The sequence below is a fragment of the Strix aluco genome, chromosome 9 (assembly GCF_031877795.1).
Source record: "Strix aluco isolate bStrAlu1 chromosome 9, bStrAlu1.hap1, whole genome shotgun sequence".
In the NCBI taxonomy this organism is placed as follows: Eukaryota; Metazoa; Chordata; class Aves; order Strigiformes; family Strigidae; genus Strix; species Strix aluco.
Window position 1 is genome coordinate 28,898,724 of NC_133939.1, and position 12,658 is coordinate 28,911,381.

At 42.2% G+C, this 12,658-nt stretch overlaps 1 protein-coding gene across 1 annotated transcript in view; it reads left to right on the forward strand.

Moving 5' to 3' along the window:
* The first annotated feature begins 403 nt into the window (after positions 1–403).
* PPM1L (protein phosphatase, Mg2+/Mn2+ dependent 1L) overlaps positions 404–12,658 on the forward strand; it is a 107,586-nt gene continuing 95,331 nt past the window's right edge. The window contains exon 1 of the mRNA XM_074834335.1: positions 404–1,036. Within this exon, the coding sequence (XP_074690436.1) occupies positions 634–1,036 (403 nt within the window). The 5' untranslated portion in view covers positions 404–633. The remainder of the gene's footprint in view (positions 1,037–12,658) is intronic.

A 12,658-nucleotide genomic window follows, 5' to 3' on the forward strand; every position in this document is an offset into this window, starting at 1 on the left:
CGGTGCCCGCCCCCCCTTCCCGTGGAGGCCGCCGGGGCTTGTAGTCGGGCGAGGAGGCGGCGGCGGCGCTCCGCCCCGGGGGAGGGCCCGGCGCAAGGCGTGGGGGACACGGGAGACAGGTACCCGCGGGCGGCCCTGCCAGGCACCTCCTCGCTGCGGCCGGCCGCTGGCTCCGCGACGCGGCGGGGCGAGCTGCGAGAGCTCCGGCCTCCCGTGGGGCCCCGCAGGCGGAGCAGCGGCCTAGGGGCGCGCCGCGGCGGGCTCGGGCTCTGAGGGGGGCCGCGGTTGGGGGGTGGGGGGGGTGGGGTTGCGGCACCGGCGGAGCTTACCGAGCCGGGCCCGCTCCCCCCCGCGGGGAGGGACGGGGCGCCGCGGGGCCGGGACGCGCCGGTGGCCGCCGTCTGGCTGCGGCGGGGCGCGGAGCGGAGCGGTGCCCCCCCCTCCCCCGCCAAAAAAAAAAAAAAAAAGGGCCGCCGCCGGGAGGAGGGAGCGACGGGGCGCGGAACTCGGCGCTGCCCGCCCGCCGGCTGCGCCCCGGCGGAGCATGCACTGACTCGCTGCCTCGGCTCGGAGCCATCCCCGCCGCCGGGGTGCGCGTTGCATGGTGTGGGGGATACACGGTCTCGATAATAAATGATAGAGGATACAATGACTTTGCTGTCTCTGCTGGGTCGGATCATGCGTTACTTCTTGCTTAGACCGGAGACCCTGTTCTTGCTGTGCATCAGCCTGGCCCTGTGGAGTTATTTCTTCCACACGGATGAGGTGAAAACCATTGTTAAGTCCAGCAGGGATGCGGTGAAGATGGTGAAGGGCAAGGTGGCCGAAATCATGCAGAATGACAGGCTCGGGGGGCTAGACGTGCTGGACGCAGAGTTCTCCAAGACCTGGGAGTTCAAGAGCCACAACGTGGCTGTCTACTCCATCCAAGGCCGGAGGGATCACATGGAGGACAGGTTCGAAGTAATCACTGACCTGGTGAACAAGACTCACCCCTCTATCTTCGGGATATTTGATGGGCACGGAGGAGAGGCAAGTGCTCAGCTGGATAAAAAAAAAGGGGGGGGGGGAATGCGGTGAGGGGGGATGGCTTCAGGGTAAGGAACGGATGTTTTCTTGCTCACCGGGGTTGTGCGGTTATCTTGAGACTTTGGGGGGCGGGGGTTCCTTGTTTCTTGGAGCGGGGGGTGTCTCTAAATAGGGATTGAGAGATACTCCGTTCCCTTTCTCTCTCATTACCCCCTCCACAATCGACGCGGTATAAATGTGTTTATACCCCCTCTGCCCTTTGCAGTAGTAAAGGTTTAACTGAAGTAAAAGCCGTTGGAGGTGGCTCTTACGTGCGTGGCATAGCGATGATGAGCACAAACTCCCTGGAGTCATCTTTTGTTACAGCGAAGTGTGGTGTGATCTGATTTTGGCACAGGGCTGGTCTCCCCCTCCTGTCAGGAGCTGGGCTCATCAGCAGGGGCTGGAGAGGAGTCCTCTTAAAGGCAGGCGTGTGTGCAGCCTTAAAGCTGGTGTGCGTAAAACGTGGCTTCGCAGTAATTCACTCTCAAGTCAGGACCAGCGAGTCACTGAGAACGAGTATCATGTTTGTGAATTGCATCTAGTTTTTAAGTCATTACAACTGCGCTGTCATGCTTGTCCCCTCCCTAGTGGAAAGCCAGGAAAACTGTCATTCTGAAACTTTTTGGTGTTTAACCTCTTAACTTTTTTTGAGGCAGAGTGAATTGCTTTAGGTTGTGCTGTGTAATTGGTATTACAGCTTGATGGGATACTTTATTACAGGTGACAAAGGTTGAAACTATAGCTTCCTCTTCAGGATTGTGGTGCTGCCACGTAGCTTTTTGTGTAGCACAAAGCACATGTTTCATAACTGTGGAAAAGGACAAAGAATTTGTCCTTGTGTGACAAATGAGCTTGAGCAACCATTATGCTGGGTATGAGCATACCAAACATGTGAGGATATCAAACCTTTCAGGTTTGGCTAGGATGATGGAAGCTGGAGAGACACGTTGAAGTTTTTCACATAAATGCTCTTGCTGAGGAGGGGTAAGGCAGCAAGAGAGCTTGGGTGTTCCTCCAGCTGCTTTCCCAGTCCAAGTAGTCAGAGTCCTTCCTAGAAAAGCCCTGGCAGTGACCAGACACTCATGGAGCACAAGGATGGCAGCTGCTGCCCCTCTAAACCTGTAAGTGCTGCCTGAAAAATCCAGGCCCTAGGCAGATTATCAAAAAGCTGCTCTTCTACTGCCTGCATGGTTGTAAAGGGAGTCAGTCACCTGTCTCTCAGCGTCTGGTGTTTTGTCCTTTTCAAAATAATGCAAACACTTTGGATATTGAAAATTATCGGCCTCATAAAAAATTCTGGTCGTGATTGAACCCTGTTTTTGTTTTTATGTCTGATTTCAGTTGGGGCACGGCTGTGCCAACTCTTACTGGCTTACTTATGCCAGTTCACCATCCCTTGGCCTTCGAGGAATACAGGTAGAAATATATATTTATATGTATCACAAACTGGTACAGATCTTCTGGAGGAATACTGGCGCTGGTCAGTATATTTGGTACATCTGGGTCTTTTGTTTTCTCAGGCTTTGGACGGAAGGTGCTTGTGCTCTGTCTTCTGCCTTCTTCCCCTTTGTTTAAACTGGCAGTTTTCCTTGTCTGATCAGTCAAAAGAAGTTTGCAGGAATATCTGTGTCATGTTTTTAAACAGTATTCCAAGATTGTTACTGATAGAACTACGATATACATGCTTGGACTTCTGCGTTGTGAAAGGGCGATCTTAACTCTTTCATTAATTTTATATCATATACATACCTTGCCCTACATTTGATTGCAAACTCATTATATTAAATAATCCAGAGTTAACACAGAGAATAGCTAAATGACAAGCATGTGCCCTATATATGTTTGTTGGTTTGTTTTATTGTGGATCTTGGCATTACATCCATAGGATATGTTAATGGTAGTACTGGATCTGTGGAAAGCTTATTTGTCTTCTGTATTCCGATTCCTCAGAACTTGCTCTAATTGATTCAGTGGCAAAGTAGGAGGCTGTCATTTTGAAAGGATTAGCAGATCTCTCTCCAAACCTTACTAACATTAATATTTTAAAAATATATGTATCTAGTATCTCTTATTTATCCTTCTAATGAAATCCCCAGATGTTCTTAGTGGCCTTTACTCCTACAGAAGTAGTGCCTAATCATTGAAGACATAACTAGTTTCTAGTTTTAGATTTTATGTAAAACGGATCAGAAGAGAATGAACTGTGTGCTGTGAGTACAGCAAAAATTAAATTATGAAAAATAGGTTTTAATGTTAGCAGGTCTTGTTTTGAGTAGAAAAAAGGAGAGAAAAAAGAAATAGCAAAATTTAATTCTCTTATTTAATCTGTAGTACATAATATTAAATTTCAGATCTCTTTGAATTGGTTTTATGGATGTCTTATTTTTATTTTTTTAAAAATATAAATGACTGTGGAACACTTTACCCGTGTATGTAGAAAAGCCTTTGTGAAGATTAAATTTTCCATATGGACTCCCATTAAATTTCTTTATGTATATTTAAAGAACAAAGAACTGCTAATCTCGAGTTACATGTGCAACAAACCATTCTATATGGGGAAAAATTGTTTTTCCAAACTGACAATACCACAAATGAGTTGCTAGATTAATTCTTTCCAGCTATATACAAGGGAGTGTGTCTCCATTAATTACTTCCTGCCATATCATGTTGAAGTGGAAGGATAGGGAAGCATGATTCAAGTAATATGAATTACTGTATAGTGCTAATTTATGAAGATTTCTGAGTTTTGCTTAAATGTTGCCAACATTTTGCATAAATTCTACTTTTCTGTTATTTCATTTCCTCTTCCATCTTACAATTTTAGCCTGAATAGTTTGGCAGCCGTTTACTTAAATTTTGTTGCTGGCTTGATGAGAAAGCAATAAGCAAAAATAATTATTAATGCTCTGTGTTACAGCTAAGAATCTGGTGTGCTGCTGCAATTACTTGTTAAAGGCATTAATATTTCAGAGATAAAACTCGATACATGGTGTGTAGTGCAGTCTTCCTTTTATAAAAAGTTTTTTTCTTGAAGATTGAATAATAATAATAATAATAAGGTAGAACAGGTACAGGGCAAAGAAGCAGACTTAGGAAGAACGATGAAGAGTTTCTGCCAGTTGTCTCACTGAATGACTTTGGCCAAAGGAGTCTTCAAGGTGATCTAACTTAGAAAAGAAGAGAAGGAAGTGTTTGACTCTTCTCTTATCAGCTTCTTTGTAAGGCTTAAAGATGAAAGATGGCTTGAGTACTTTTTTTTTTTTTTCCCCCCCCTTTTTCCTTTATACAGAAGTTTTGGGCTATCTAGGCTCGGAGATTGAGAAGTGGCAAACCGCATAAAATGATAAAATAACAAACAATGAGCTTGAAAGCTGAGCAAGGGAAGGATGGATACTTAATCAGAATGATTTAACTATTTTAACTAGCATTTACTAAAGGGTTCTTTTCTTAAATATTTAAGGTTTAAGCATACAGTTTAATGAGATCTCAGTATTAGACAAGAACAAAGTAGCTCAGCTACCATCTGCAGTTTTATGGTTATGGCTATGTTGCATATCATTGTTTTTTCCTAACCCCATGAGGTGAAGACTTTAAAAATAATTATAGTAATAGATAGTACCTTATATGCTGCCTGTGCTTGTTTGCAGTCATAAACTGATGTGGATAACAACGGTGGGAAATTAAAGCTCAGTAACTGTCTCATAAAAAATGTTTTGCTCTTTTTATTTCTCTTCGCCTCCTTGAATGGGAACGTGGCAAGGCTTGTTCCTTAGGACCTGTAGGTGTGGAGGAGAGCATTGGTTTTTAGAGTTGCTGATAGAGTGTTGCAGTATGTGAAATACACCTTTTTATTTTTATTCATCGTGTATGGAAAGATTGGGGAGCTTAAATGTGGAAGGAGGGAATTTGCTGTATAAATGGCTGATGTTTGTACCAGACATGGAATCACATAATGCTTTGTGTGCCACAGGACCTTGAAATCAGTAGCGCAAACTGTTGGCAGAAGTCTCTTGTTACTGATTAACTTACAAAGTCAAAAAAAAAAAAGGGAAAGGTCGGAAGATAATGGTGAGAGTCCTTACTGGCGTTGTCTGAGATTATGGAAACGTGAATGCTGAGGTAAGGCGTGGAGAAGAGGGCACCATGCCAGCTGTGTTTAAATGAGCCTGCCGTGCATTTAAAATACAGGTACTTGAAAGTCTGATTAATTCCTCCCTGATTCATTGGGGTGAACTTGCTGTTGTCTTCAGGCCCGCCGCAACAAACAAGTTGCCGCAAGGTTAGGTTGGGAAGGGAACTTCTAAAATGCTGCATACCGTGGTCACAGCTCGTGTGCATATTCTCCTCTAATGAATATGAGATGACTTAGTCCTCAGTGAAGGCAACCAGGTAAACTACCCTAAATGTACCAGATGGGTGAGGATATCAGCAAGCAGCTTTAAATTATCCTGTCAGAATAGGACATAGTGTCTGTACACTGGTGTTCGTACCAGTTAACGTGACTTTTAACTCCTTCACAAACTGATGACCTGAACTCACCTGGGTGTAGGCTGTGCTGTGATGATGAGCATCTTTTCAGGCATTCATAGGGCGAAATTTATTCCATTTAATTAGAGATATTAGTTGACAGTTGGAAGATAATGTTTGCCTTCTACCAAACATGAACTAATGAGCTAATATTTTGGTGATCTTGAGATATTTTTTTTTTTTTTTTTAGTTTCTGATACTAATAGCAGAAGGTGTTTATGCTGTGTTGAAAGAAGAGGAAGCTAACAATTTTTGCTTTTTTCTAAATTTATCTGTATCTGCTAATTCTAATTCAAAACCTGTTCCTCTGATACTGAACTACTTCAGCAAACTTAGTGATGAAAATTTTTCTATCATACTTTTGTGTAAAGGCCATTAAGGATTAATGGCTTGAGATTTTATAAAATGTAAGAACAGATCAAACAACAGCTTTGAGTTTTTATGGATGTTATAGACTAGTTTTAAGGTGAAGTCTTTGAGGCTTTGCAGTTTTTAAAAAGCAGCTACTGGGATGGTTTTCCTTTTACAGTAATTTCCTTCAGTTTCTAATCTAGAATCCTCTGCAAAGTGCCTAAATGTTTGAATAAATATTTACATAGGTGAGGTCATGTTGATATGCAAGTCTCAAATCTGCTTATAAATTCCACACCAGTGGCTGAAAATACAAGCCAAAATGATATATTGGAACATTTCTGTCATTTTGTTTAGTTTATGCAAGTTTTAATTCTTAGCTGTCATATTACAGGGCTATGATTTTCATCCTACAAAACCACACTTACTAATTTTTAGGTCTACACTATATTCTCATTTGCTGTACAAAACTGTGACTTAAAATTGATTAAAATGGTGTAAAAATATGTAATTGGAAGTAGGCACTCTTATCGCTTCCATTCACAGCTGTATCATTGGGTGTAGAATTGAGTCTTTTTCAATTTTTATAAAAATCAAAAAGTCAATTAATTTTAAATGTAGTCTGCCAGCTTAGCTTGGATCAGTGCTTCCATGTTTGGGCGCACAGGCAGCCAACTGATTGCCACTGGTTTAATTAAATCAATTTTGATTCTTAGATGCTTTCAGATTATGAAAGTAATTTAAGTTTCTCCGTGAACTTGAGTAATTTGGGCTACTCCGTAGGAAGTGTTTGTGTGCGTGCTCTTGCTGCGTGGTCAATGCTCAGCAGCTTCTCTGTTGCTGTAGATGGGGAGGATATTTCACAGCTACCGAACGGGAATGTTCAGACCACAGCTATTAGAGTGCCTGATGCTTTTGAACTTGAAACCCTGCAGTAGCACTGCTGAGGCCACATCCTTACGTACGTAAGCAATCTCTAAAGAGGGATCAAGGCTTAGAAATGAGCAACATCTTAAATTGCTTAAAAATGGGCTGATTCGTGCTACTGATACTGCTCACCACACAACCTAGGCAATGGTGAAGACTTGTTAGCTAGTCCTGCTTAACCTAGTGTCTAGCTTGGACAATAATAAATAAATCTAAATACAGTTTTGGGGCAGTAGGATTTTGATTCTGTTCTGCAGGTCAGCAACTTGGACATTTTTTTGTTTAATAGTGTGAGAGAAAGAAAAATTGGATTCTTCCAATCTTAGCAATCTTCCAATCTTAGCAGATTGCTTTAGCTCTGTCTTGAGTGTCGTGCTTCCAGGAGCTCTTGTGGACCAGAGAAGTATTTCTCCTTCCTCCCTGTTGCTGGAGATCCAATATTTATGGTGTAAATTGTTCCTTAAAACTGAGTTTTGGCTTCTGGCAATTTCACTTTTTGAACACTCTCCTGGCATATGGATGCTTTGTTTTGCTACTGTCTAGTTTTTGCCAGTGCCTGCAATTCTCTACAGCAGTCTTGGCCCTGTAGGAAGGCTCCTCCGTACTAGTTGCTGGGTTCCCATTTACTGGATCTGGCACCTCTAAATTTTCCCTTGCTGTCGGGATCCTTCAGCACTGTGCCCCTTCACCTGGCCCGTCTAGCGTGCTTCCTCAGCACATAGGAATTACCTTCACAGACGTGAAACTACGGGCAGTGCTGCACCTTTCCCCCATCCCCAGGAGCCTTTGAACGTGCTGATCTCTTGGACATGGTCATGCGTGAGATCGGTCAGGTTTTCTGACCCAGAAAGGCAATCCAAAGGTATCTGGCACTGAGGTTTCTTGGGTCTCAAGGTTCAGGGCTTGCTCTTCACTTTAAGCATAGTGCGGCTACTGATAGATCTGGAAAAAGGAACAAAATGCTTATATACTCCTCCTGTAGTGCCCTTTGGTTTGAATCTTTGACCTTAAAAGGAGAGTTCCCAAACCTAATTTAAGGGCAGCAGCTGGTATAATTACGCACAAAGTGTCATATGCCTCTAGCTCCACTTCTTCACTGTAATATTTGTTAAAACCTTAAAGTTTAAACAAACTCACCCTCCCTTTGGACTCTCCTGCCATCCTCCCTGCTCTGTGCTGCCGCACAGCAAGCCTCCTCACCCACATGCCCATGTCCCATGCCGTCCAGGCAATTTTGTGACCGTGCTTTTGTAGCTGAGCAGCCCAAGAACCTTATGCCTTCATCCATTCAGGGGATGCTGTACCTCAACAAGCTGTGCTCTGTGTGCCCGTGCCAGCCCTTGAGTCTTTGCACCTTGCATGTGCTGGGACCCAAGCAGACCCAGGAGGAGCTGTACAGCGGCGCTGGGGTCAGCTTCACCTTATCATCAATGTTCAGTGACTGTTACTGGATACCAGTCCATCTGGCCAGACCAGTTTCTCTGGCTCATGGCCAGCCCAAAAGATATTCCATGTAAAAGAAGGTCATGAAGATTTAATGACCCTTTGTCTTTATTAGCCCTGTAGCGTTTCAGTTCATCCTGAAGGTAATAAGACAACAAAGACGACAGATAAGGCAAGTCCAAAAGGCAGTTTCCATCCTGACAAAGATGTACATACAGACAGCTCGTGATCTCCGGGCCGTTGTAACTTGTGTGCAGAATCAGTAGTTGCAACAAGTTGGGAGAATTTTTTTTCTTTTGGATTGTTTGTGTGCTTTTACTCCCGTTGTTTAGCTAGCATTAAACACTTCAGCTAGTGTTTTTATTAAATCAGTTTAAAACTTACTGCCAAATGTAGAGATTTCATTTGAAAGCAGCATGGCTTAAAAAAAATGTAAATTTTGTTGCAGTTTACAAGAACAAAGATTTGCAGATGCCACAATACTAATAAATGCTTGAGTCAGGGTAAGTAGAGGAGACTGGTGAGAGTGTGTAAATTGTAGTTTAAATCACTGCCCATTTATGCCATAAGGCCTGATATTTAAATGGCAGAGCTGTTCCCAATCTGGTATAATTGAACTATCTTGATCACATTCAAGAAATGAACAGAAAGTACTTGTTAAGACTAGGCTTTCAGGTCTAGAGTAATTTGCAGGCCATAAAATAATCTGAATGGAAAACTCTACCTACCTTTCTAGTCTTGTAGAAAAGTCATTCCAGAAAAGTGGCTGTCAGGTGGTTACATATGGCACTGAGCCAGGACAGGGGCTTGGAATCTGGGGAGAGCAGCGTCCGAGTTGCAGCGTGATAAAGCAAAGCAGACAAGGGGAGAGGAAGAAGCATTGTGCGTTCGGTTGGGTGCCGTAACGAACTTCTGAGAGCTGCGTGGCAGCACGGAGTACCAATCCTACTGCTGCTGATACAAATTGGTTATGATGCTGAAACATTGCTGGCTCTCATCATCTCCGACCTTGTCTGATTCACAGCTGTGTGAGCAGCTGACATCTCCAGCCAGACAATCAAAGTACGTGTTTTAACTGCTAAACCACAATGCAATTATCCTTAGCACGTCATGTCGGCAAACCTCAAAGCTCCCCTGGAGAAATGAACATTTATTTGCATTTACTTTCAGTGCTAAAATGTTATCCCTTGCAAATTTTCTCATTGTCATAAATGTTGAAAAGGCTTTTTTTTTTTTTTTTTTTTCCAAAATCCCCTTCAGGGATAAACACTTGATTTTATTAAGTTCTCTTATAATAGCTGAAACTATCATACAGTACTGCTTTCGATCAATATGCTTTTTAATGTAATAAATCGCTTTACTTTTTTATTCTCCATCAGACAGAAAACTGTTGGAGGGCATGAAACATGTCTTCTGATAAGTTAAAGTGTGTGGCCCGTAATATAGTTCTCTGGTGTGTTACGGCTCGCTTGCACTTCCTTAAACTTGCATTTTAAATGGGAACATGATTTATTTGCAGGTAGTCTATGCGTGGACTGCACCACAGAATTGCCTAAACTTTCCCTGAAATGGTTGTTTCCTCTAAACGCACACTGAAGCTGAGGTTTTGAAATATGAGATTGTGATCAGTGTTAAATAAAATGTCTATCTAAGGCTGTGTGCTTCAGGGATGGAAACTTAGTGTGGGAGTAGGGGGAAGGGGAGGATGAAATATGCTTGTCTCTGTAGTTTTCTTAATGTTTATATCCCTGAACTTTCATCTGCTTCTCTGCATTTGAGTGTGAATGGGTTTTTTTTCCTAATTTTTCTAAGCTTTTTAAAATTTTATTTATCACTTGGGTCTTTTTAGAGATGTATAGGACACTGTAGGATGTAGAAGGTGCTTTTAATGTTTGATGTGTTTTTTTTTTTTAATCTGACATGTATGTGGTGTGGTTACAGTGAGTTTCTTTCTGCTGAGAAGCAGGGAAGTTGGACGAGAGTCTGGATGATCCCACTGCACAAAACTAGAATATTCATTGGATATTTACTCCTGATCTTTCTAAGTTTGGCCCTTTATTGGCATGGAAGAAAAGGGAAATCATGCAGGGAGAAGGAGAATAATTAGAGAGTAGATTAAAAACAGTCTTTAGTTGACAAGGAGGAGGGAAGCAGCAACACTGGGAAGGAGACAATCGCATTTCCCCAAAGTGGTGTTAACTGGGAGATGCCAAAGTGACCGAAGTCATATATAGGATTACAGTATGTGTAGATAGATGGTTGTGTTATAACTCGTGTTCTCCTGTAATTGAGATTTTGTTGTGAAAGGCCTGTGATAATGATCACCTGATACTGGGATGGTGGTGCTCAGCACAGCTGATCACAGCTGCTGTGAGGATTAAGCCTACTTGTCTGTGAGCGGGACGCTGCTGGGGTTCCACTGGAGAGAGTTGAAGGTGGGTTGTCTTACACTACGTGCTTGGAGATGCAGTTAACTCTGAGCCATGACAAGGAAAGTAAATTTTTACTAACTGCTTGAAAAAAACCCTGTTGCTACCTTTTCTGGCCATGCAGTTGAAAGCATCCAGTGTTCTTACTGGAATAACAAGGCACAGGGACTCCAACGCAGGAAGGGGGTGAGGGAGATGAGAAGCGGAGTTTGGGACTTGAAGACAAGAATGTGAGTAGCGGAGAAAAAGGAGAATAGTGTGTGTTTCTTTGCATCATGGCTTGCCTTAATTTTAGATTGCTCTGAGACTGAACATATTTAATAAACTGTCCTAGCAAGATCACCAGGCAGCCATAGGAAAACTATCATCAGTGTCAGTGTACCATTGTTTATACACTGCCTGAGATCCAAAACCCGGGAGATGTATGTGTAAGGGTTATTTCTGTGGTTTAGGATGAATACTGTTTTATCTCTCTCCTGCATGTTTGAGAGAAACAGAGAGCATGAGTGTGCATTTTGGCAGTGTTTTTTTATGGCTCTTGAAAGAGCACTAACAGTTTTGTAACTCTGGATGCTCTGAAAACTGAACTTTGCCCTCTTTGTTTCTACTGATGGTCACTGGTTTGCTGGCATGGATCGACAGTCTTTATTGCTCAGGACTTAGGGAACAAAATGTAGGACCAGCTGCCTGTTTCATAGTGCCAATTGGCATTGGCATGTCAGAGGAGAGCTCCAAGCAGCCTCTCTTCTTACTTATGTTTCATGCATAAATAGTAAAGTGAGGTGCTACATTAATTTACAAAGAGATTGGTATGACAGACTTTTTCATTTTGCAGGATGTTTTATACTTTCATATAAAATACATCACATAAGTTTGACTTTTTAAAAAGGGACTTGCCTAACAACTACTGTTACAAGTAGTGGTTTTGGAAGGCAAAGTAGAGTGATTGAATTCTCTGTGGATGAATGTTGCATAAAAGATTTGTAATCTTCGGCAATTAGAAAATTGTTGCTGAGGTTAATGGTGATATTATTTTTAACTTTGAGGGCAGGAGCAATCTGCTGCCTCCGGGATGGAATTATTTCAATCAGTGCTTTAAATAAGCACTTTCTGTGATGGTTTGAATTAACAAATATTTAAATCATCAACCTGAATTCTTTTTTTTGCTTTGGTATTTATTTTAGCAGTTATGTATCCTGATACACTGATTCACATTATTTTTATTTTGTATTGTTTCTGAAAAGGAGAATGGTATTTACTATCAATTTTTTCTTTGGTGAGTTTTTTTTTTTCTGCCCTGTTTTTGTGTGGATATTGTAAGGGTATCGTAACTGTAAATAAAAGCAGAACGAAAAACTAGTAAAGATCCCAACTATCATATCTACATTTGTTAGAAGTTATTGAATGATTTGCATCTAGAACTAATTGTATACAACATTTTAAGCTCCTGGAGGGTGAATTGATTTGAGACACATTTCTGGGACTTTTAAAGGTTGGTTCTGTGATGGAGTTCCTCTTATCAAGCATCTCTTCCTGAGACCTGGACTTGGTGGCCAGGTTGTCTGTGATGAGATCAGGTACCATCTCCTCAGACTCCTGTTATAACTTGAATTCAAGGAGGACATACAAGAATTGGAGGTAATTCTACCTGATCAAGCTAACCCACCACCTCTTCAAAGAGAATGATGATAAGATAGTAATTTCAAAAAGCCCACATTTTTTCCTGCTTAGGAGAACCTGCTAATCCTTTAAGGTATTCTCTGCTAGAGTGTTGGTGTCCTCATCTAAATCTGCTCAAAAGCTCTGTCCTAGTGGCCCTGGTAGGAGGTGGTACCTCGATATTACCAGTTCAGTAACTGTTTCTCTTCAGAGGAAAATATGTGCTGGTTCTAATCTGTTATTTTAATTAG